This window comes from Neovison vison, chromosome 1, assembly GCF_020171115.1.
Source record: "Neovison vison isolate M4711 chromosome 1, ASM_NN_V1, whole genome shotgun sequence".
NCBI classification, from domain to species: Eukaryota; Metazoa; Chordata; class Mammalia; order Carnivora; family Mustelidae; genus Neogale; species Neogale vison.
This window is the reverse complement of record NC_058091.1, coordinates 239,445,860-239,471,723: the sequence shown is the minus strand read 5'-3', so window position 1 is coordinate 239,471,723 and position 25,864 is coordinate 239,445,860. Positions and strand designations below refer to the sequence as shown.

At 48.4% G+C, this 25,864-nt stretch overlaps 1 protein-coding gene across 4 annotated transcripts in view; it reads left to right on the top strand.

Annotated features, from left to right (window-relative positions):
- The window catches only part of PSD2 (pleckstrin and Sec7 domain containing 2), a 58,626-nt gene that overhangs the window by 18,645 nt on the left and 14,117 nt on the right, over positions 1-25,864 (top strand). For 2 of the 4 annotated variants that reach the window (XM_044226349.1, XM_044226335.1), the window contains exons 1-9: positions 8-117; positions 1,319-1,737; positions 4,809-5,270; positions 5,605-5,799; positions 8,601-8,681; positions 12,481-12,593; positions 13,328-13,386; positions 23,771-23,860; positions 25,715-25,758. In XM_044226349.1, coding sequence (XP_044082284.1) covers positions 115-117; positions 1,319-1,737; positions 4,809-5,270; positions 5,605-5,799; positions 8,601-8,681; positions 12,481-12,593; positions 13,328-13,386; positions 23,771-23,860; positions 25,715-25,758 — 1,466 coding nt within the window. In that variant the 5' untranslated portion in view covers positions 8-114. Of the gene's footprint in view, positions 1-7; positions 118-1,318; positions 1,738-4,808; positions 5,271-5,604; positions 5,800-8,600; positions 8,682-12,480; positions 12,594-13,327; positions 13,389-23,769; positions 23,861-25,714; positions 25,759-25,864 lie in introns of those variants that run through there. The other 2 variants (XM_044226342.1, XM_044226338.1) reach the window with 1 other exon arrangement.

Sequence of the window (25,864 nt, the reverse complement as noted above, 5' to 3'; positions counted from 1 at the left end):
AGTCTCTTTCCTCCAGACTCCCCTGAACCTCAGGACCCTTTCTTCAGAAGAGCCTGGGAGTATTGGGGGGAAGCTGAGGCCTGAAGAAGGAAGGAAGGACGTTGTTTAGAGGGAATGGTCTGTATCCCCGGTAACAAAGGTCATGGGGTGGGGTGAGGTGATACAGAAATAGCCTAGGGGCTAGGTGGGGCCAGGGGCAGAGACAGGGTTGAGGGGGAGCTAGAACTAGCCCATTGCATCTGTCCTCTTGTCTGAGATTAGCTTGGGCTGCATGCCTCTGGGAATTGTGGGCTGGTTTTGATTAGCTTTAAAAGGGGGTAGGGATGGAGATAACAGCTAAAAATGCATCTCCTCATTTTAAGAGGAGGTACAGACCCAAAGCAGGACAGAGGGGAGTGGGGGCAGGCTTGGCTGGGGTGGTAAGGAGGACCAACCTGGACCCACATGGGGTCACTCAGTGAGTTGGGCAGAGCAGGGCCCTTCTCCCCTTCCGGTGCTCTCCCCAGAATGTTCCATGGCATCCCTCTTCAAGGCTGGGTGAGCTCTGGGGGCCCCGGTGTGGAGGGGATCCCCAGGTCCCACTCCTCCTTTCTCCTCGCACAGCCAGGGCTCTGGGCGCTGGGCAGAGAAGACAGGCAGACTGTGTAGGTGAGGGTCCTGGGTGGCGGCTCACCCGCCCAGCACCCTGGACAGCGCCTCATGCTGGGCCTGGGATACCTGCCCCAGGCCCTCAGGTTGGTTTCTCTGGGTTGGCGTCAGGTTCTGATGAAGCTGCACTTCTGTTGACTTCCTTGTCTCCTTTCTTAAATCTCCCTCTGAAGGCAGCCCCAGCTTATTTCCCTCCATTTACCCACAGATTCACTCTTCTCTGGCTCCTGGAATCAGGGTGAGAACTTGGAAAGAAACAAGGGGACCGGCTGCTGTCAGCCTGGAGTTTTGCTTACCTCATACACAGGCAGGAAAGGGAGGGGGTTTGGAGAAGTCCTGGACCCTTTCCTAGTTCCTCCCAACCTGGATTTTTCTCACAGGGCTTTGGTGGATTCTGGAGGGCACAACAGAGACAAGTAAGAGGTAACAGGGAAGGCAGGACTGGGCACACAGGATGAATGCAGCTCAGGGGAGAGATGAGCTGGCCTGAGTGGGACTGTTGCCCTAGGGTGCCACAGCCTGACCCGTATTCCAGCCAGGAGATCCTGAGAAGATCATCTCGCCATCCTCCTGTCCCCAGGCAGGCTGCTGGTCGTGCTGGGTTTTAGACCCCTTGGCACCTGTCCTGTCTGACTCATCTCTTCATCTCTTCATTCCCCTCCGGGTCTAGGGGAGTTCCAGGAGCAATCAGCACGGGAAGGAAGTAGTGGCAGCCATGGATGAGGATAAGCTTCCATCTGTACTACCTGGGGAAAGTGGTCCTGCCTGGGACCCCAGCTTGGAGTCCGAGGAAGAACCTGGGGTCCAGAATGGAATGGCATACAGCCAGGACCTGAACAGTAGCTACAACAACCCAGTGCACGAGATGAGGGGCACTCTGGTGGACACTGAGGAGCCCACACAGGGCCCGGACATAGCTCTCCATGGTCTCAGCCTTGGCCTTTCCTTCACCAATGGCCTAGTTCTGGGGCCAGACTCAAATATTCTGGAAGATTCTACAGAGTCCAGGCCCTGGAGGGCTGGTGGGCTGGCAGAGGGGGACGATGTTTCCAAGAATCTCTGTCTGGACACTGAGGACACTCAGCTGGGGTAAGTGGGGTCTTGGGTTGGGGGCTCACTACATTTGGCTGTTCCAGGGCTGTGTGGCCTGGGTCTAACCACTTAGCCTCTCAGGTGCTTGTTTTTCTCCTCCATACAATGGGAATTTCATGTCCCTGTTTTGTCTAGCTTCTGAGTGTTTTGGAAGAATAGAGCCATTAGATTTCAAAAGCCAGCAGACCTGTTGTGCCTTCCACCCCGAAAGCCTCCCAAACCATCATGGGCTGTATCCATGTGGGGTTGGAGGACCACACGCCACCCTCCATCCCAGGCTGGGCAGTAGAGTTGAGTTCCAAAATGCTTTGATGTGGAAGGTCATCTGGTCCATCCCTCTGTTTCCTGGAGATGAAGATCTCCCAATTTTGTAACTGACCTCAAAAAAGTAGACTTTGTGGGTTAATCCCTGCCATCTGCCCCTCACTTGAGTGCCCTCTGGAGGTTCTACCAGGAATCTCACTTCAGTCCTACTTATTGCAGTTACAGTCCCATTTCTATTATCCTCCGAAGGAGACGGAGAAACCTTCATGTCTTGGAGGTGCTAGTTGGATGGGGGTGGGTGGGAGTGGTGGGGATGGGACAGGAAATGTCTAGAAGACCTCAGGGTGGGCTGAGAAAAGCAAAGTCTTAGTGTGGTACAGAAGTCTTAGTGTGCACAGTTGTCGGCCCTGGCCTGGACAAGCAAGTATGTATAGGTGGCATGCACGTGTCTGTCTGGCCTGTGCATTGTTGTGGGTATAGGAATGTGTGAACACATGGATATGTATGGGTTTGTGTGGTTTTGTGTGTGTGTCTGGGGGAGGTTGTGTGTGCCTGGCCTGTGCATCTGTGGGTACACACTTGGGTCGGCATGTCCAGGTCTAGGGCTGAGTGTGGCTAGCTTTGTGGATAGGAATGGAAGTATGTGAGGCTGGGTGCCTGCATGTACTGGGTATCCTCTGGCCGGGAGTGTTTCCATCCAGAAAGGTCCTAGGACAGCCACTTGGCTTGCAGTGGGGTGCACACAAGGGTCTGGGGCTTCTTGGAGCATACAATTTGTGTTTATGTGGTGTATTTATTGGGGATGGCTGAAGGTAGGGGTAGATGGAAGTTTGGAGATTAGGCTAATGGTCTTCAAGCCTCTGTCAGGACCACCTCTCAGGTCTGCTCTGGTGCATGAGAGGGTGGGAGGTAGTGGGATGGGGGAGACCATTCAGGCTCTGACAGTGAGATGAGAGCTCCCCCAAGGGCAGAGATCTGTATTATTCAGATGTCTCTGGAACCTAGCATAGGCCTAGCAGATGTCCCTTTGCTGGGCAGGTGTCTGGCATCTGCTCTGGTAACCAGGGCAGTGACCCTTATGTTCCTTCCCTGTTCCTGGAGGTCACCAGAGACAACTCCACCCCAGCTTACTTCCAGGTGTCCTGCTACTTCTTAGATTCCTGCCCCCCTCTCCACTTGCTTCTCCAGCAAAAAAAGGCCTAATGAGGCTCAGATCTCAGTCTTCTGGAACTGGGCAGGGGGCAGCGGGCTGGGACTCCAGTTCCTCTCAGGTCAGTATGCTTTTGCAGGGAGCACAGTTGGACCACGTCTCAGACTTGGGGTCCAAGGAGGTGTCTGAGGGGAGGGGGTACTTCTCAGTCCTCCAAATAGAGCTTGGACTCTCTGAGGCCGCAGGGGTTGGGAGAAGCAGTGTGTGGCCGATCCGCAGGGGGAATGAGGGGTGTGCCACTTTGCAAAGGCGGACCTTGATGTATCTGAAATGGGCTGGACTCAGCCTGCTTCTTCCTTTGGGTCTCTCCTCCTCGCTGTCTCTATGTTCTGTCTCTCTCTCTATCTCTTCCTCTCTGTTTCTCTTTTCTCAGTCTATTTCTTGTCTCTCTTATTTTTCTTCCTCTCTCTCTCTTTTTCTTCTTGTGGCTCTTTTGTTCCATCCCTCTTGATCTTGCTGTTTTTCAGTGTCTCCTCTTCCTTACCTGTCTTCCCTATGTATCTCCCCAGTGGGTAAGATTCCTCCCAGGATACCTCAGTTTACCTCTGTGTGTTCTGTTCTAGGTGCTGGGAATACTTCAGTGAACAGAACATACAAAAATTCCTACTATGATGGAGTTCAGGGTCTGGGGAGGATAGATAATAAATCGTGAAAGTAATAATTATATAGTATGTTGAAAGGGGGGTAAGTGTTTTGGAAAAAAAATCAAATAGGAAAAAAGGGCTGAGGTGTTTGGAGGTGGGTCCCAATTATAAAGAGGGTACTCAGGGCAGACTTCATGGAGAAAGGGGTGAGGAAGGAGGGCTTCAGCATGAGGGAAGAGCCCTATGGCAGAGGAATTGCCAGCCCAGGCCTCTTGCAGGGACAGGTCAAGGTCCTGCGGTGGTTTCGGCGCACTGGGAGGCCAGGGGCTGATAAATACCTGTAGGTTCACCCCGCCCGCCGTTCAGCAGGGTTTACTGAGCACGGATTGTGTGCTGGCTATTCCCTGGCCTTGTGAGGGGTGGGACTGGGGAACAGATGGGAAATGCTGACAGGGGCTGGCAGCTAGGGAGGAGATACCCTGAGGATGGAGGATGAGGAGAGGGGCCAGTGAGGTAAGTGATGTGCTCCTGCCTTCCTCAGTCTCTCTGAGGAGGTGATATTAAGGCCAAGCCTGAGAGTTACAGTGTGGTCGGCTAAGCTGAGAGCTTCTCAGGCTGTGGAGATGGCATAGTTTTGACCGAGCATGACCATAGTTGTGATGGGGGATACCCATGTGGCTCTGGGAAGCCTGGAGGCAGCAGCCCCTGGGCCACAGTGGAGGGAGAGGCCTCCCGTTCATTCATTTAGACAAATAAATGATGCCTACTCTGGGCCAGAGACAGGGTGGCACTGGGGAGGACCACGCCCATCCTTTTTCATTGCTGTACCTTAGCACGCAGCCCAGCATCTGGCGTCTTGTGCCCAGGAAATCTGGGCTGAAAGAATAAACAGGACACCATCCATGCCTGAGCCTGCCCCCATGGAGCTCCCAGATGTGGATGGGTGCCATCCTAGCCCGTGGAAAGGGAGGCCCCCTGGCAGCATGGTGACTGGTCCTTGCATCCCACAGGCTGGGTGGCCCGGGAGAGCCAGATGTGCGGGACGGCTTCAGTGCCACGTTTGAGAAGATTGTGGAGTCAGATCTGCTTCGGGGAACCCAGTACAGCAGCCTTGACTCCCTGGATGTGTTGAGCCTCACGGATGAGAGTGACAGTTGCGTCAGCTTCGAGGCCCCCCTAACACCTCTCATCCAGCAGCGGGCCCGTGATAGCCCCGAGCCAGGGCCCAGCTTGGGCACGGGGGACATGGGGACTGAGGGGGACATGGGAGCAGCTGGTGGTGATGGGGAGCTGGGCAGCCCCCTGCGATGCTCCATCTCCAGCAGCCGATCAGACAATGTCCTGAGCCGCCTGTCTCGCACAGCCGTGCCCAATGGCTTCCATGAAGACGGACCCCGGGGTCCAGGTGGGGACGAGGAGGAGGAGGAGGAGGAGGAGGAGGAGGACACAGACAAGTTGCTGAACTCAGCCAGGTGAGGCAGAGCCTACGCTGGGAACTGGGAGAAACGTTAGGCATTTGGGGAAACTGAGACCCAGAGCAGGCACTGCAGATGAGGGCGAGCCAGTGCCCAGAGTGAACAAGCCCTTTCTATGGTCGCGGCAGCTGTGCTGTGTTGATCATGTAGCTTCTAGTGATTTCACTGCGGGGCTCTTGTAAAAGTCTGACTAGATTCCCTCCTGATACAGTGGGGTTCTGCCCCTGCTTTGGTACCTGGGTGGTTTTCAGAGGCCTGGGGAGACCTCCCAGCCTTTTCCCAGGGCTCTGACACTGGTCCCCTTCTCTCTGTCCCCACCTTCCTTGTGCAGTGACCCCAGCCTAAAGGATGGCTTTTCAGACTCGGACTCAGAACTGAGCAGCTCAGAGGGGCTGGAGCCGGGCAGTACAGACCCACTGACCAACGGGTGCCAGGGCGTCAGTGAGGCCGCTCGACGGCTGGCCCGCCGCCTCTACCACCTCGAGGGCTTTCAGCGCTGTGATGTTGCCCGGCAGCTAGGCAAGAAGTGAGTTGTTTGCATACCCCCCACCCCGGGCAAACCCAGTGTCTTCCTCAGCCTGAAGGAGGTGTGGGGGACTACTGTCAAGGGTGTCTGGTGCTTGGGGTGTTCCCAATAGTCCCCAAGAGCTCCTCCTCCTGCTACTGTCCTCATTCCTGGCCTTGCCCTAAATCTGTTTCCTTTCTGGGCTGCCTGGGAGAAGGCCCATGCTCTCAGGGAGGGGAGGTGGTGGTGGGGCCGTCCCTTGGGGCTGGGGAGTGCAATGTGGCCTGTGGTTATGGTGATGGTTGTGAGGACAGAGCAGGGGGGCGGGGCAGGGGAAGAGGAGAACCTGGGCCTGGGCGGGGACTGCTGGGGACCCAGGAACTGGGAAGGGGTTCCTGGCTGTCATTAAGCCCCACTCTCAGTCTGTTGGGACTGGCTAAGGGGGCTGAAGCTGCCAAAGCACAACCCTGGCCCTGGACTGGGGAAAGGGAACTAGCCACATGGGAGTGCTGGGGGCTGTGTGGGGATGGGGGACAGGCAGGGACTGAGGGAATCAGCAGACACACCCCATGTGTTTCTGACTATCAGCATGGCCACCTGCCTTTGCCCTTCCTCCAGGGGGCCTCTCATCCCCACATTTAGGCTCTGAGATGGGGAGGCAGTCACAGCTCTCAAGTCAAAGGGGCAGTCTAGCCCCTAGGCCCCAAGTCGAAACTGACTGAAAAAGCTGAGGCCAGCTCTGCTTGGGATCCTTCCCCCAACCCCCGCTCCCTCCTCCCCCAGCCCAACACCCCCTCCCCACCCCCTGCCCCCCATTTCTCTCCCTGCTTCCTCCTTTACCCTTCTTAGCCTCCCCATTTCTCCTGCCTCCCAGCCCCAGCCCAGACATTACATCATGACTTTGAAGCCTCACCTCTCCTGCTGGACTGTGACCTCCACCTTCAACTTAATGACAGTCTCCTGGAGCCTAGGTTATGTTTGATTTGCAGCCTTCCATCCTTCAGCCCCTCCTCTACAAGAGTTTCCAACCTGCTTAAGTCTCTCCCATCTGAAAACAAAAATTCTTCCACAACTGCACTTCCTCCCCAGCTTCTTGGCAGTCAGAATTCTCAAGTTTTCTGCCCTGGGTGGCCTCAGTGCACTCCTCCTCCCCACATTCAACCCCTGGGGCAGGCTTCCCTTCCCACCATCTGCCTTCAGCACACCTTCCAGGTCAGGGCCAAGTTAGCAGCCTTTGTCTTTGAGTTCAGGGGCTGCTACCTGGCCTCAGTTTATCCCTCCTCAACATTGCAGACATACCCCACTACTTTCTTTTTCCTTCTGTACAATTTTTGTTTTGCAAATTTCAACCATGCACCAAAACAGAGAAAATATATGAAATCTCCACATACCCATTACTCAGCTTCAAAATTAACAACATCCCCCTTCCCCACCCCCGACCCATTTTGCTGGGATATTTTAAGGCATATTTTAGACACTCTGTCATTTGATCCATAAATACTTCAGTATGTGTCTCTAACTGATGAGGATTTTTAAATATAATCATCATTCCATTATAATTTTTAACAAAACTAACCAACATTCCATAGGGTGTCTAACTTTTAGTCTTAGTTTAATATTTTGTCTCAGAAATGCTTCTTCATATCAGGATGCAAACGAGGTCCATGCTTTGCCTTTGGGCACCATGTCTCTTGAGTCTGTCTTTTTTTCCTCTTAAGTCTCTTAATAGGCTGCTGGGCTGCCTACCTTGTCTAAGGCCATGTATCTGTGGAAGAAATGGAGCCATTTGTCAGGAAGAATTTTCCATGATTTGAATTTGGTGTCCCCATGGAGTTATGTCATGCTTTCTCTATTTCCCCAGTCCCAAGTCTCCTGTAAATGGGGAAGAGCTTGGGGCTTGGATACGTTTTCTTTGTTCTCTTTTCTGATAAGAATTCATCTCTCCAATATTCTTGAAACTCTCCCTTGGCCTCCAGGACCCTGCACCCCTGGCTCTCTCTGGCTGTGTTTCTCTGTTTCCTTCAGGGGCGCCCTCTCTCTCCTCAGTTGGCCTCCACCCTTAAGAGGGGCTTCCTCTGATCTCTGTCCTAGGTCTGCACCCTTCTCTCGCTTGGGGTCATCCCCTTTCTCCAACCATTAACCAGCTGCCATCTCTCACACTGGGACATCCAGCCCCACCTGATGTCCAGCTCTGGACACCTCCCCACAGCCCACCTCCTGGGGTCATGCGCTGCACCGTTCCATCGCCTGTGGATTCTGCTTCGGAAATCTCGCTCCTCCCCAAACTCTCTGTCTCTCTAGGAAGCAGCCCCTGCAGCCCCTAGTGGTCTCCACTCAGCGAACAGTGTTCCACACACAGATCTGACCCCTTCACTCAACCCCTCCCTTCTTCACCCCCTTCCCGAACACTACCCATCCTTCCCTTGGCTGTTGTGCCCCACTCCCTACCTCATCTCTTGCTGCCACTGCTCCTGCTCTCTGGCTCTGGCCACAGGGCCCTACTGATAGCTACTTGGACATGTGCAGTTTCCTTTACTGGGGACACTTGGCATCATCCGTCCCCCTACTCCCTTCACCTCACTGGCTCTTACTTTCCTATAGATCCGCTGTCTTCACAGAGACCTCATCTCCTTTAGGAAGCCTTCCTGACCCCCTCCAACCCAAGGATGGACTGTCATAGCCCAGCTGGCTGGCAGGGGGAGGCAGCCTAGGGAAGGGCAGCTCGGGTGGGTGGCTCTGGGTCCCCCAAGGCTCACTGCCCATGTGCTTCCTGTTGGTGGATGTGTCCTGCTTCTAACGAACACCCTATGCTCTCCTGACAGCAATGAGTTCAGCAAGCTGGTGGCCGGGGAGTATCTCAGCTTCTTCGACTTCTCGGGCCTGACCCTGGACCGAGCGCTCAGGTCAGTGGGGCTGGGATGGGGGGGTAGCCACATGGGACACAGGCCACACATCTGGATTCTCATGCAAGCTCTGTCATAAACTTGCTGTGCAACCTTGGGTGAGTCTCTGGACCCTCCCAGGAATGTTGTGGAGAAGGGGCCATGAGCACAACAGCCCCCGGTAATTGGTAGATGGTTGAGCGTAGGAAGGTGGGAATGCCATCTTGAGGTTTCTGGAGCTGAAGGGCAAAGGACTTGCCAGTATTTGAGCACTTCCTGTTTGCCAGACAGGATGGGTCTTTCCATACTCTTTGGACTTCATCCTGACCACACCCCTGCAGCGTAGGTGTTAGGACTGCTGTTCACAAATGAGGAACCAATCATTAGGTAAAGTGATTCCCCCTCTGTCCCTGAGGGAGGAGGTGGCAAAAATGGGGTTTGATCTCAGGTCCTCTGGTGTTTGAATACAGACAGTAGCCTTCAGGAGGGTCAGGTGCAGGCTCCAGGAGGTGGAGGGTAGGGAATAGAGGGCAGCCCAGAGGGCCCACAGGGAGATAGCAGGCCACAGCCCTTGGCGGGTAGGAAGATTCGCAATCTCTGTGCTAAGTGGGGGGTGATCCCCAGATGCCAGATCTCACTGTGTCCCAATGTCCCCCACACTTAAAAAAATGTATTTTCCATTCCCTTTTCTCTGCTTCACTTGGGATATTTTCTGTTGACCTGCTTTTAGTTCACTTACCCTTTTTTTGGTGTCTAATATGCTGTTAAATCCATTTATTAAATTTTCAACTTTTTATTATTATATTTTTCAGTTCTAGAATGTTCTTTCTTTCTTTTTTTTTTTTTTTAAGATTTTATTTAATTATCTGACAGAGAGAGACACAGTAAGAGAGGGAACACAGCAGGGGGAGTGGGAGAGGGAGAAGCAGGCTTCCAGCTGAGCAGGGAGCCTGATGTGGGACTCTGATCCCAGGACCCTGAGATCATGACCTGAGCTGAAGGCAGATGCTTAATGACTGAGCCACCCAGGAGCCCCTAAAATTTTCATTTTGTTAAATTATAAAAAAATAGATTCTAATTCTCGAGGGGGGAATTTCTCATCTTTCCATTCATTTATTCCATCTTTCCCTCTCTTTTTGAACATACTAATCCTAGTTATTTCAAAGTCCTTATTTCAAAGCCTGCTCATCCTAATATCTGTATCTTTGGAATCATCTCATCTGTTTCTTTTGTCTCTTGTTCTTCTCTTGGTGTTCCATCATACATCCTGTCTCTCTGCACGCTCAGTAATTTTTTTTTATGAGATGCTGTACATTTTGTGTAAAATTAGAGAGGTTCTAGATAATTGAAAGTTTACCTTGTCCTTTGCTAGGCAGTTAGAGGTGGGGCAGGGGGTGTACTCTTAATCTGACCATGGCTGAGGAAAGGCTGCACCAAAGTTTGGTAAACTCAGGGATCTCCCATCACAGGGTGGAGGACCGCATAGGCTTTCCACTAGAAGCATAGTGTGTTCAGTGGGGCCTCTCCCTTTGGTGGGTCCTGAATCCTAATTGTGTCTCCTCAATATAGGTAGAGTGTCAAGACAAAACAAAACAAACTCAGTCCTTCTACTTCTTAGAGGTTTTCTGCTTAGCTTCTTAGCATCCTGCCCCTCACATCTTCAGAATTTGGCAGACTTCTCAAAGGGAATATTGGCTGTATATTCACAACCCCTCAGGTCTCCAGGTTTGTGTCTGAAACCAAGTCTTCTGTCTCTTGCCTTTGCACATAATCAGCAATGTCCCCAAGGAAAATTATCTGTAGATGAACCCCTTACCTCCATTCTCTCCTCTCTGGAAGTTTGGCCCAGTGGCTTCCTGAGAGCTTAAGAGAGATGTATTCTGTCTGGCTTATCTCAGGTTCTCAGGGGAGGTATTGTGCTGCTGCAAGTTGCTCTGTCCTGAGCTGAGTCTGAAGTTTGCACTGGGATGAGGAAGAGTGGCGGGAGAAGACGTTTGGTGGGTCAGGTCACGATCAGAGGCCTGGGTATTGTGCTGGAGAGCCTTGAATGCCAGCCCAGTAGGTTGAGGCTTAACTGCAAAGGCACTGGAAAGCCACAGAAGTTACTGGACGTAAAGCATTATTTTGGAGATAGTGCTGGTGGCCTTTGGTCTGGAGGCATGCAGGCTTCTGAAGAGGGTCTGGTGGGAGAGAATAGGCCCAAGGTGGGAGAGGATAGGTCTGAGGTGGGCAGTGGGGCTAAAGGAAAGATTGGTGTGAGGGTCCTCCAGAAAATTGAGTAGAGGGATGGGTGAGGCCAAGGAGCAGGGGAGAGGGTAGGCAGTGGTGAGGCTGAGCCTGGGGGCCACCCGAGAGTTTGGTGGTGGCTGTGTCGGATTGGGGCTTGGGGAGGACCCCTGGTGAAGGAGTGTTTGGCCTGGGGAGTGGGAGGGAAGGATGGCTTGTAGATAGGACAGGTCAAGGCTGGGTTGGGGGATGGGTTTTAAAAAGTCCTAGCGGAGTGTGGTTAGAGGAGGAGGGGCAGAGCTGGGTGCCAGATGGGAGGAAGAGAACAGGGAACAGGAGAGACCGGGGGTGGGAGGAAGGGGAGACTAGATGACAGACAGCGTGTTTTGTATGGCAGTTGACTGCCTGGGATTGAAGAAGACCATGGCCTTCTTGGTCCCAGGGGGGCCTCAGGAACAGCACGAGAGAGCATAAAGCAAAGTGGGCTTTCCAGAAATGAAATGAACCATAGCGAAATTAGGAATGAACTAGTCTCAGGAACGCTGCACAGGTAGAGGCTCGAATTTGCTCAGTTTGCAGTTTTTCTTCCTAAGAAGAGGGGTGCCTAGGCCCCATCTCCCAGCCCCTGTGGTTTTGGGATCAACTCCTAGGGCCCCTGAAAGCCAGTGGCTTTTGAAGTGGGCCAGGAGAGGTGGGTAGAGGTGCCCAGTAGAGGAGGGAAGGTCCTTTCAGACAGCTTCAGCGTCCCCAGAGGCATGGAGCTGGAAAGGTGCCCGTCCTGGCCGGGGTGTGAATATGGTGTGGAAGGCGGATGGGGGTGAGCTTGGAGGGACAGGAGCGTGGTGGGAACATGTTCTGTGAAGGCCAGAACATGAGGAATTTGGCTATTATCCTGAGCACTCTGGGGAGACAGTGACAGGTTTTAAGCAGGGATGAGTCTCAACTGCATGTGTGTTTAGAAAGGCTGCTCCGTGTCTTCAGGGGGAACGTATCAGAGAGGCACAGGGGTGCCCCAGTCTGGAGGCCACAGTGAGTGTGCTGGTTGTATGATGAGGGCAGAGGAGGAGGAGGGTTTGAGATCAAGGGTGAGAACAAGTCACTGTCAGTTCAGACTTGGTGTGGGGGAAGGGTGAGGGAGGCCAAGGTGGGGTTTGGGGTTCAGCTGGGGGCACATCTAGTGAGGAACAGGAATGACTGAGGAGGAGCTGGGGGTGGGTTGGGGGGCATGAGAGGGTGGGGGGCAGGTGTGGCCCATGCAGGCCTCGCCAGAGAGGAGGGTGATAGAAGTGGGCGTTTATTGTGAAGCAGGCCCACGGCAGAACTGAGGGGCCTTTATTCCTCACACTCTGTCCCCTGTCCGCTTCCTGGAATGCACTGAGGGCTGAAATTCTAAAGCCCCCTAGCCTCCACAATCCGGAAGCTGTCCTGGGGAAGGTGCCTGTGCACTGGAGCCCCCGCCCCCTCCGACGGGTTTATGTGGTGCGTGCGTGCGTGTGCATGCGTGGTGGTGGTGGCAGCGAGTTCTTCCCCGGGTGAGGATCCATACTGACTGAGGGACTCTAGAGGTCTCCAGCATCCTTAAATTGCCCTCCAGAACCTTCCTGAAGGCCTTCCCGCTGATGGGGGAGACGCAGGAGCGTGAGCGGGTCCTGACGCACTTCTCCCGCCGGTACCGCCAGTGCAACCCAGAAGACAGCACTTCGGAAGGTACGGCCGCCTGCCCTACCTGCTGCTCCGCGGGGCCCCGGCTTCCCCCCAACCCCGCCAACAGCCGCTTCTACCCTGCTGGCTAAACACAGAACACAGGAACTATGGCACCTGGAATGAGGTCTGCTTGCTGGACAAGACACCTTCCGAATGTCTTGCCTATGGTCATTCTTCGTGCCTGGGAGTCTGCTGTCCTAGATTCGGGCCTGTGGTGTTCTGTTCTCCCCGGCCCCCCATTGCAGTGCTGATTGTTGGTGCGGTGGGAGTCCTGGGGTGGAGTCCTGGGGCGGGGCCCTCTTAGTCCACTGAGCGGCAGGACTTTCCCTGTGGATGGACCTGAGTCCCAGGACCTGGGGCATGAGGCCAGTTATTGGAGGAGACACAGACCATGGTAGGGACATAGTCCAGGACGCAGCGCCGCTCCTGGGTCTGAGTCTCAAGATGAGTTCGGTCACAGGAGGCAGGAGTCTGGCCTAGAACAGGCCCAGGGTGATCCGGGCCCTCTGAGGGGAGGGGTTGGCCCTGACCTGGGGCAGGCAAGTGACTCTGGTGCTGTGGTGGGGGTGGGGCAGGGAGCATCCCATAAGTGCTGGGCCCTGAGGTACCTTTGGCTGGTAGCTGGCCTCTTCCTGTCTCCAAGGCCACCAGGTTGACTCTGTCAGGAGACAGTTGGGTGGCTGGGTTTGGTGAAGAACTGGGTCCTCACACTGAGGGTGCCACCATCTCTGATTTAGATGGGATCCATACACTCACCTGTGCTCTGATGCTGCTCAACACGGACCTGCATGGACATGTGAGTCGGGGAGGCAGAAAAGGGGCGTGTCTTCTCACTGACCCTCCCCACCATGTCCTGGGGCTCCTCCTTTCTCCAGCCCCCTTCCTAACAGATGCTTGCTGGCCATGGTTCTTTAAGCAGAGCTGGGAGTTGGGCAACTTAGCTTCCCTGTCTCTATCTCTCTGAGATCTGCCTGTCCCCAAGCAGGACAATGAGAACAGCTGAGGCACAGGGGAATTAGGGTTTGCAGGATAAGATATGCCCCCCATCTGTGTTGACTCCAGGCATTGCTAAAAGATCTGGTGCTCTTCCTACCCTTGTCCTACAAGTCCGAATTTGACCCCACTGCATTGTCTGGCCCCAGGCAACCCCCATCCCTCAAATGGTAGGTTGCCCTCAAGGGGCATTCTTGTCACCCCCACCCACCACCAGGCAGTGACTGACAGGTGAGTGCCCCAGGCTATGAGGCTATGCTCTCTCAGCCCTGGGCTTTCTCAGTGTTGCTTGTGGCTCAGTAACTCCTTCTTCTTTCCTCCATCTGCTCCCGGGACCCCCCTCTTTGGGCTCTCTTGCCCTCCTTCAGGTGGTAAGTGTAGCTGGTGGTGTGCATGCCTGTGATCCCAGAACCCCCATCTCCATGTTCCCTTCTGTGTTCCCCATCACTTCATCTGGCCCTACCAGTCACTGCCCCATCATTGCTCACCTAGGGGAGCTCAGAGTCCCTCTGTTGATTTGGGGATCTTCCATTAACTCCTGGGGACAAGAGGCCATCCAGTATCATGCTGGAGTTAACCAAGAAAGCCCAGGGCATAGAGCGGAAGAAAGAGCTAAGACACACCCAATTGCAGATCCATCTCTTGCCTCCACATGGAAGCTCTGTGATGCTGGGCAAGACTCTGGACCTCTCTGTGCCTCAGTTTATGCCCCTGTGAGGTGGGAATAACGATATTCTGACTAGTGTCCTGGGGAGAATGGAGAGAATTAATATGCACAACACCAACTGTCAGGGTCTGGCACCTAGTGAGGATTTTATTATGAATAATGTCATTACATAAGAATGACAATGGTATTCATTACTTATATTAACATTTGAATGACGGAGAGCCCCCAAGGCCTAGCCTGCAGATCTGTGGAGGGTCACGAATATGAAGACAGCTGCCTGATGGAAGACAGCAGGCTGGCTCAGGTGGGCACACTGGGGCGCCTGGCCTGGGAAGGGTGACAGCCTTGCTGACCTTGGCATAAAAAGCTGTCATGGGCTGGCAGCCTGAGCGTGGAACAGGAGAGAAGACAAGTATATTCCATGGGAATGTCACCAGAGCTAGTGCCCGTCAACCAGCTAATGCTCCCCCAGATGGCTCACTCTGTTTACGGAGAAGTGTTGCTAGCACACCTTAGAAAGAGCACTAAGGATGCTGCACCCTTGGCGGAGCCTCAGGGCAACCTCAGGACCCTGCCGTCCCAAGTTCTAGAAGGCCTGCTCCATGGTTATGAATGGCAGTAGCCACTGTCCAGTGACCCCTTAGGCTGAGGATTCCCCTAAGCTGGGGGGACCTTCGTTGCCATTGGCCCACCTCAGTGCCGGTGGCTGAAGAGAAACACCAGCCACTTCCTGGTGCTCTCGTGGGTGGGTCAGGGTGGTGGTATCTGCAGGCCGTAGACCTTGAGGATCCCGGTGTTCTCTCTTGAGGCACTATTGCAGAAGGATCAGGGGAAAGGGTTCTGGGCCAGAGTCCCCTGTACTTCCTCACATGACTGCTGTATGGCCTGGGGCAAGTTACTTACCTCTCTAAATCTCTGATTCGCCATGTATGCTTCCTTGGCTTTAGGAGATGGCACTTAGCCAGGGGCCTGGTTGCAGTTCCGTGAGCTCTCTAGAGGCTCTCCACGGGAGCTGCTTCCCCTGCTTCGAGCTGTCCCCCTTGCACTCCATGGTGGATGTGGGCATCTCGGGAAGGTGGAGCCTGCGAGGGTCCCAGAAACAGCTCCAGTTAGAGAGGGAATAAAACAGCTGGCAGAGGAGCTCGGTGCATGTTCTTCAGATGCACAATTTTCGTAGATGTTTCATGTGGGCTTGTAAAGGAAGTCCATTCTGCAGCTGGTGCTTGTCATGTTCTGTATGTGTAGATAAGGTCAAGCCTTTTAATTGTGTCATGCAAGTCCTGTACATTCTTAGTTTTTTTTTTTTTTATTGGGGTAAAGTACACATAACATACCATTTTAGCCATTTTGAAGTATGCAATTCGGTGGGATTAAGTACATTCACATGGTGTGCAATCATTACCCCTCTATACTTACAGAACTTTTTCATCACCCCAAAAGCAACCCTGTGCCTATTAGCAGTCACACCCTCCTCCCACCCCTGGCAACCCTAATTTGCTTTCTTTTTCTTTGGATTTGCCTATTCTGTGTATTTCATGTGAATTCAGTCATATAATATGTGGCCTTTTGAGCCTGGTTTCTTTGACTTGCGCTTGTTTTCAAGGTTCATCCACTTTCTAGCCTGTGTCAATTCTTCATTCTTTTTAGGACCAGATAACCTTCCACTTCATGATATACCACAGTTTGTTTATCCGTTTATCTGCCGATGGATCTTTGGATTGTTCTGCGTTCTGGGTATTGTGAATCATGCTGCTGTGAACATTTGTGTACAATTGTTGTTGTTGTTTGAACACTTGTTTTCAATTCCTAGGAATAGACTAGCTCCCTCACATGCGAATTCTGTGCTTAACTTTTTGAGGAGCTGTGAAAATGTTTTCCATAGTGGCTGAGCCATTTTAAATTCCCGCCGCCAGTGTGTGAGGTTTTTAGTTTCTCCACATCCTCATTAACACTGCCTTTCCTGGGCGTGTCTGGTGGCTCAGTCGTTGGGGGTCTGCCTTAAGTCAGGGTCATGGGTCCTGGGATCAAGCTCTGGATCCGGTTCCCTGCTTCTCCCTCTCTCACTCCCCCTGCCTGTGTTCTCTCTCTTGCTGTCTCTATCAAATAAATAAAATCTTTAAAACAAACAAACAGAAAACCCCACTCCTTTTCACTTTTAGGGATCAGCATCCTAGTGGGTATGAGGCGGTCTCCCATTGTGGTTTCCATCTGCATTCCCCTGATGACTAGTGATGTTAGAACATCTTTTCAAGTTTTTGTTGGACATCTTTACAACTTCTTTGGAGAAATGTCTACTTGAGTAACTTGCCCATTTTTTTTTTATTTTAAAAAATTTATTTAAAAGTTATAGTAAAAAAAATTTTGATCTGTGGTGAAATATGCATAGCATTAAAGTTACCATCTTATGTAGTTTAGTTCCACAGTGTTAAATATATCACACTGCCCTGCAACTAACCTCCAGAACTTTATTATCTCCCCAAACTAAAACTCTCTACACAATAAACAACACCCACCTTCTACCTTGTGCTTGACAACTACCGTTCCACTTGATGCTTCTGTGAATTTGGCTACTCTAGATTTCTCAAACAAGAGGAGTCATAGACAATTTATATTTTTGTGACTGATATATGCCACTTAGCATAATGTCCTCATGGTTCATCCATGTTGTAGCCTGTGACAGAATTTCTTTCCTTTTTAAGGCTGAATAATACTCCATTTTCTGTATATATCACATTTTGTTTATCCTTTTGTCTGCTTATGGACGCTTGGGTTGCTCCTACCTTTTGGTTTCTGTGAATAATACTGCTATGGACATATGGATGTATGGGTATTTCTTTGAGGCCCTGCTTTAAATTCCTTTTGGGTATATGCCCAGGAGTGGTATTGATGGATCATATGCTAATATCATTAGCATATGATATTAGCTATATGAAAACAGTCGTACTGTTTTCCAAAGTGACTGAGCCTTTTTATGTTCCCACCAGCACTGTACCAGTTTTCAATTTCTCCACATCCTTGCCAGCACTTGTTTTCTGTGTTTTGATAGTAGCCATCTTAATATCTTCTTGTGGTTTTGATTTGCCTTTCCCAAATGGTTAGTGATGTTGAGTGTCTTTTCATGTGCTTATTGATCATTTGTGTATCTTCTTTGGAGAAATGTCTATTTACATCCTTAGCGGCACCTGGGTGGCTCAGTTGGTTAAGCTCTGACTCTTGGTTTTGGCTCAGGTCGTGATCTCAGGGTTGTGAGATCAAACCCTGTGGGGAGTTGATTGATATTCTCTCCCTCTCCCTCTGCCCCTTCCCCTACCCCCCACCCATGTGCTTTCTCTCGCAAATAAATAAATAAAATCCTTAATCCTTTCCTCATTTTTATTTTTTATTTTTCAAAGATTTGATTTAAAAATATTTTTATTTAAGAGTTTTTTTTAGAGCACACATGCATGTGGGAGTGCAGTTGGGTGAAGAGGCTGGGGAAGACCGAGGGGAAGAGAGAGAGAATCCTAAGCAGGCTCTATACTCAGTACAGAGCCTAATGGGAGGCTTAACCTCATGACCCTGAGATCATGACCTTAGCTGAAATCAAGAGTCCTACACTTAACCAACTGAACCACCCAGGTGCCCTTTAAAGATTTTATTTTATTTTTAATGATTTTATTTATTTGACAGAGAGAGACGCAGGAAAGAGGGAACACAAGCAGGAGGAATGGGAGAGGGAGAAGCAGGCTTCCCGCTGAGCAGGGAGCCTGATGTGGGCCTCGATCCCAGGACCCTGGGACCATGCCCCAAGCTGAAGTCAGACCTTTAATGACTGAGCCACCCAGGCGCCCCTGAAGATTTTATTTTTAAGTGATCTCCACACCCATCATGGGGCTTGAACTCACAACCCTGAGATCCAGAGTCGAAGGTTCCACCAACTGAGCTAGCCAAGTGCCCCAAAGGATTTGTTCATTATTAATTGCATTGTTTGTGTTTTGTTGTTGAGTTTATGTATTCTGGATATGGTACTCTTATCAGATATATGGTTAGCAGAAATCTTTCCCATTCTTTGGGTTATCTTTTTACTTTCTTGATATATCTTTTGATGCAGAAGTTTTTAATTTTTATGAAATCCAATTTCTCTATTCTTTTTTTCCTTTTTGCTTGTACTTTTGGTGTCATTTAAGAAACCATTGCCAAATCCAAGGTTATGAAAATTTACTCCTATGTTTTCTTCTAAGAGTTTTATGGCGTTGACTGTTATGTTTTGATCTTTGATCCATTTTGAATTAATTTTTGTATATGGAGTAAGGTAAGGGTCCACTTTCATCCTTTTGCTGTGGATATCCAATTGTCCCAGCACCATTTGTTCAAGAGACCATTCTTTCTTCATTAGATGGTCTTGGTGGTATTAACTGGCCACAATATTACAATATATAAATATATCAAAGTAACACACTGTATACCTTAAATGGATGCAGTGTTTTATGTCAGATTTTTCAGTAAAAACCAGTTGATTGGCCAAAGATGTATGGCTTTATTTAGGGACTCTTAATTTAGTGTCATTGATCTATATGTCTATATTTGTGCCAGTGCCGCACTGTCTTGATTATGTAGGTCTTTAGTAAGTTTTGGTATCAGGAAGTATGAGTCTTCTAACTTTGTTCTTTTCCAAGATTCTTTTGGGTATTGGGAACCCTTACAATTATATATGCATTTGAGTATAAGGTTTTACATTTCTACAAAAAAGGCCATTGGGATTTTGATAGGGATTGTATTGAATCTATAGATCAGTTTGGGGAGTATTACCATTGTCGCTAGATTAAGTCTTCCAATCCATGAATACCAGAGGTCTTTCTGTTTATTTAAGTCTTTAATTTCTTTTAGCAATCTTTTGTAGTTATCAGTATACAAGTCTTTTTATCTTCTTGGTTAAATTTATTTCTAAGTGTTTAATTCTTTCAGATGTTACTGTAAATGAAATTGTTTTCTTAATTTCAGTTTGTGACTATTCTTTACTTAACGTTGATTTTTATGTGCTGATTTTGTATTCTGCAACTTTGCTGAATGTGTTAATTTTTTGGTTGTGTCATTTAGGATTTTCTGTATACAAGGTCATGTCATCTACGAACAGAGATAGTTTTACTTTTTTCTAATTTGGATGCCTTTTACTTCTTTTGCTTGCCTAATTGCTCTGACCAGAACTTGTAGTACAATGTAGAGAACTGGGGAAAGTGGGCATTCTTGCTTTTTCCTAATCTCAGGGGGAAAGCTTTCAGTCTTTCATCATTGAGTTTGATGTTAACTGTGAATTTTCATAAATGCCTTTTATCATACTGAGGAAGTTCTCTTCTATTCCTAGTTTGTTCAGTGTTTTATTTTTATTTTTATCATGAAAGGAGTGTTGAATTTTGTGAAATGTTTTTTTCTGCATCAATTGAGATGAACATGTGGCTTTCCTCCCCACCCTTCATTCTATTAATGTAGTGTATTACATTGTTAGATTTCTCTCTGTTGAATCACACTAGCATTACTGGGGTACATTCCATTTGATTGTGGTATATAATCCTTTCGAAATACTGCTGGATTCTGTTTACTAGTATTTTGTTGAGGGTTTTTGCATTTATATTTCTGGGGGATATTGTTATGTAGTTTTCTTGTGATCTTTTTCTTGTTTTGTTATCAAGGTAATGTTGGCCTTATAGAAGGGGTTAGGAAGTTTTCCTTCTTCATCAATTTTTTGGTTGAGTTTCAGGAGTATTGGTGTTAATTGTTCTTTAAATGTTTGGTAAAGTTTACTACCGAAGTCATCTGGTTTTTGGCTTTTCTTTTGTGAGGTTTTTGTGATTATTAGTTCAATCTTTTTACTTTTTTTTTTTTTAAGTTCTTATTTATTTATTTGAGAATGGGAGAGAGAGAATGAGAGCATGAGCAGGGCAGGGTGAGAGGCAGAGGGAAAAGCAAACTCCCTGCTGAGCAGGGAACCTGATGCGGGACTCGGTCCCTGGACTCTGAAATCATGACCTAAGCCGAAGGCAGATGACTAACCTACTCAGCCACCCAGGTGTCCTTCAATCTTTTTACTTCTTATAGATCTATTCAGATTTTCTATTTCTGCTTGAGCATTTTTAATAGTTTGTGTGTTTCCAGAATTCATCCATTTTATCTAATTGTTGTTAATGAATTGTTTAGTATTTTTGTTCTTCTGTTACTGAGAGAGCAGTATTAAAATTTCCAACAAAGATTGTGAATGTATCTTTCTTTTTTTGGTTCTGACAATTTTTGTCTTTTATTTTTTGAGACTATGTTATTAGATGCATACACATTTCAGATGCTTATATCATCTGGCCTTATCACTATGAAGTGTCTCTTTTCATCTCTAGTAAAGTTTCCTGTCTTCAAGTCTATTTTCTCAGATATTAGTGCGGTTATACTGGAGTTCTTTTGTTAGTGTTTGCATGTATATCTCTTTCCACCTTTTGTTTTTAAGTTTTTTGTCTCCTTAAATTTAAAAGGTATGTCTTTTATGATACACTTTAAAAAATCAAATCTGATAATCTTTGCCTCTTAATTTGGCCATTTTTAAAAAAAGATTTTATTTATTTATTTGAGAGAGAGAGAGCAGGAGCACAAGCCAAGGGAGTGGGAGAAGGAGAAGCAGGCTCCCCTGCAGAGCAGGGAGCCTGACACAGGGCTCCATCCCAGGATCCTGGGATCATGACCTGAGCCGAAGGCAGACATGTGACGACTGAGCCACCTAGGTGTCCCATTAATTTGACCATTTAATGAATTACTAATATAATTAAATTTAAACCTACCAGGATACAACTTGTTTTCTCTGACTTAACATTCTCTGTTCCTTTTCTTCTCCTTTCTTGCCTACTTTTGGATTATTTAAGCATTTTTTAGAATTCTCTTTTATCCCTTTAGCCTGTTAGTTGTTCATTCTTTAAGATTTCTTTTTGTTGTTTTCAGTGTGTCCTAACTTATTAATGTATTTTTTCCAGTTCCTGGGCAATGAAATCATCTTAAAAAAGTTTAACTCCATTTCTCCCTCTTAACTTGTATATTACTGTTGTCACCTTTTAAACTATTGGATCTTTCTCTATACTTTATTTCCCCCAGAAAACTAACTAACTAATTAACTAACTTCCTTCCTTCCTTTATTCTTATTCCTATTCTTATTCTTCTGTAGACTCCATGCTCAATATGGAGCCCAACACAATCTTAAGACCTTGAACTCACAACCCTGAGATCAAGACCTGAGCCGAGATCCAGAGTCACTCAACCGTTTTGAGCTACTCAGGTGCCCTTCCCCAGAAAACTTTCTTATCATATCATTGTTTTATATAATCAGTATTCATTTGATGTAGCCATCCTTTTTGTTACTGTTTTTTTTTAAAGATTTTATTTATTTATTTATTTGACAGACAGAGATCTCAAGCAGGCAGAGAGGCAGACAGAGAGAGAGAGAGAGAGAGGAGGAAGCAGGCTCCCTGCTGAGCAGAGAGCCGGATGCGGGGCTTGATCCCAGGACCCTGGGATCATGACCTGAGCCCAAGGCAGAGGCTTTAACCCACTGAGCCACCCAGGTGCCCCCTTTTTGTTACTCTTCATTCCTTTCTGCTTCTTCATGATTCTATCTGGGATAATTTTCCTTCTGCCAGAAAAATCCCTTTAGTATTTCCTTTCTTAATTCCAACATTTGTATTGAAGTCTGACTGGGGTGTTTCCCCAGAGCCCCTTGTCCTTGGTGGGCTCTGAATTCCCATTTTTGTTCCTCAGTCCTGCTGACTGTTCAGTTGCTCACCCTTTTGGCCACTGCTTGTGAACCAGCAAATGCTTCAGGTAGGAAAGTTTCTCCTTATGGGGCTTACTCCATGCTTCCCTTCTTGCAGGATCTTTACCCTTGAAGTTCCCACTGCTCTTACATTTCTTTAGTGCCTTCACCCAGAATTTTTGATATTTTGACCAGCACTTGTTTCAGTTAGGAACATTCATTTGCAGCAAGATAGTCCGTCATTTCTGGGATTGAAAATCTTGCCTGGTTATTTTTTTTTTATTTTGAACTCCTGAGGTGGCTGCGGAAAGTTCAGTGTGTGGAACCCAGACATTATTGCCTCATATCCCTCTACTATGAATGCACACATAAGTGGTGGCATATGAAAATACATATATGTATGTATAAAATACCCACATAAATATATGAAATATACTATATCACGGTGCAGGTAGGATGTCTCCTTAACCTTTTGGAAAGGTATAGAAAATTCTTGCTTGTCAGCTACTTATAAAGCCTTATATCCTTGTTTCCTGGATTATTTTCTGTGTTATGTGAATGTCCACATGATGTTAATAGATTCTCCTTATTAAAATGCTGACAAGGTCAATGAATTTGAGAGGCTGTACATGGAATCCTTCCTTTGGAGACTCTCAATGCATACAATCATATTAAAGACTCTGAAACATGTAAATAAACTTATTTTATTATGAAGTCTTTTTGTGGGGCCAATACCTATTGCCATCTGCAGTTAGGTCTTGGAAAATAGTGTCTTATAGCCAACCTAAATCCACAAACTCCTACAGCAATAAGTATTCTGTGTTCAAGGGTCTTTGTCTTCACAAAGGTGAAGTGCCATTCAGTGTGTCCTCAGACATGGATATTGCAAGAAGAATCTGAAAGTATGCACATCAGGTGTTGGGTTTGGAGGGCTGGAGCCCCTCTGCTATTCAGTGGTTTAAAAAATGCAGAACTTGGGGTATAGTCATTTACAGCTCTTTGTCTTTTTGTGCCTTCTGGAGTGAGGCCTTCTGCTCGGGTTCCCTCGGTCCCAGCCCAGCTCAGCATGGGGTACCCATGTGTATTGGTGGAAATTGATTTTTGATTCTCTTAAGACAAACCTCTCCCTCACTTCACCTACCTCTTGGAGGTCTTGCCGCCCCTCTGTACAGGTGAGAGGGTGAGACAATTGTGACGGAATACACAGAGCTTCTGCTCAGCAGCCAAGAGGCCTGGGTTCAAGTCCTGGTGCTGTGTGACCTTGGGAGAGTTAACCATGGAGTAGCGGGTGAGAGCATGGGCTTTGGTGTCAGATACACTCAGCCCTTCCACTTCCTTGCTGTGTGATCATGGGCACATCACTTCACCTTCCTACATCTCAGTTTCCTTACCTGTCAAATGGGGATAATAGTAACACCCACCTCACTTTCTCCTTGTTATGAAAAGGAAATAAAATAATGCATGTCAAGTACAATATCTGAAACATTCTAGGCACCTGGCAGATATCATCTGTTATGTTATTTAATTCAACCTGATTCCATCTGGGTTTGAGGAAAGCTCCCAACTTCTCATTGAGGATCACATAGAATCTTGAAAGTGAAAAAGAGTTTTGTGAATTCTTGGACACAAAGGGAATTCTAGGCAGTATTTTTCATTACTACCCTTGAGGCTCCTTCATCACTTTTGGCTGGGCAGGGCAGGGTGTGGGGATCATACCTGCCTCCAACCCTGTTCTCAGGCAGAATCATTTCTCCGTTACAGAACATTGGCAAAAAGATGTCCTGCCAGCAATTCATTGCCAACTTGGACCAGCTGAATGATGGCCAAGACTTTGCCAAAGACCTGCTGAAGGTAAAACCTGTTAAGGGTTCCTATCCCCTGAAATGTACCTGGAGCAGGTGGGGAGGAGAGAGGCTCTGCTCTACTATATCCTGACAGTCTAGATTTAGAAAAAACCAAAAACCAAAAAACCCTCTAGATCGGGGGCACATGGGTCATTCAGTTGTTTAGGTGTCTGATTCTTGATTTCAGCTTAGGTCATGATCTCAGGGCTATGAGATCGAGCCCTGCTTTGGGCCCCACACTCAGCAAGGAGACTGCCAAAGATTCTCTCTCTCCCTTTCCTTCTGTCCCTCTGCTCCTCAAGTAAATACATAAATCTTAAAAAAAAAAAAAAAAGTAACCTCTACATGGAACATAGAACTCGAACTCATGACCCCCACATCCCTGACTGAGCCAGCCAGGCCCTTCCGAAAGTCTATGTTTTTAATACTGGGATCAGCCACCATGACTTCGGGATAGAATTAGTGACCATCCAGTTCAACATTTGACTGTTACCTGTTACCAGTTCAACGTTTGACTGTTACCTGTTCCTGAGTTAGACAGAGGGGTACACTTTATGAGATTTGTTTTAACACTCCATTCTCTTCATTGCTGTCACAGTAACCCTCAAAGCTACCAACAGTTGTCATAGCTGCCACTGCCGTCACCAGCACCTTTACCTCTACCACCACCATCACTACAAATGTCATTGTCATCACCACAGGGAAAAACTCACTCATTTCTCCAACATCACCAGGAATTAAGGGATTCTAGTTTTCCCCTAAAGCTGAAGCCCAGGGTGGAACTCTGGCCTTTTAGGCCTGGTCAGTTCTCTGCTTTGGAGGAAGAGGAGCAGGTTTTTTAGGGGTAAATGAGGAGTTCAGTTTTATTTTTTATTTTTATTTTTTAAAGATTTATTTAAGAGAGAGTGCGAGAGTGAGCAGAAGAGGGGCAGAAGGAGAGGGAGAGAGAGAATCTTTTTTTTTTAATTTTTAAAAAATTTATTTATTTGACAGAGAGAGATCACAAGTAGGCAGAGAGGCAGGCAGAGAGAGAGGAAGGAAAGCAGGCTCCCTGCTGAGCAGAGAGCCCCATGTGGGGCTCTATCCCAGGACCCTGGGATCATGACCTGGGCCGAAGGTAGAGGCTTTAACCCATTGAGCCACCCAGGTGCCCCGGAGAGAGAGAATCTTAAGCAGGCTCCACACCCAGCACAGAGCCTGATGCAGGGTTTGATCTTACCACCCTGAGATCATGACCTGAGCTGATATCAAGAGTCAGATACTCAAGTGACTGAGCCACCCAAGTGTCCTGATGAGTTCAGTTTCAGATAGTGGGTTTGAAGGGTATGATGATACCAGGAAGGAAGTTGGATAGTGGGTCTGGAGGCCAAAAAATAGGACATTGTCTCCATCACTCTTCTTATCATAATTATCTTCTTTACCATCCAGAAGGACTTGTTAAGAATGTATTTGTAAGTGAGACTAAATAATCCCAGTCCCAACACCCACCTATCCACTTCTCCCCATCTACCCATTTACCCAACCTCACATGCCCCCCATCCTTTTATCCATTCACCTACCCAGAAAATCATTCGCCTGCCCCTCCCCTCACACATTCACCCATTTCCCCACCCATCCACCTACCCACCAACTTATCTACCCAACTCTTTCTCAAATCTATACACCCATTCATCTAAACAATCATCTACCCACCCAACCCATCCCTCGTTCATTCGCCCATCCAACAGTTGTGAATCAAACATTTATTTTGTCCCACTGACTAGAAAGTTGCTTCCTCACTGCAACTACATTACTAAAGGTAGATGGAGATTTCTCTGACTCTTCATCTGAACTCCTCTCTTTCTCTTTTCCTCTGTCCCAGACCCTTTACAACTCTATCAAGAATGAAAAGCTGGAATGGGCCATGTGAGTAGTACCCATGGGCACAGGGATAGGGAAAGTGAATCACTGGGAAGGAGAAGGGGGAGTGGCTGACAGTGCCTGGAGGACACTCCTGTCACTCTCCATGGTG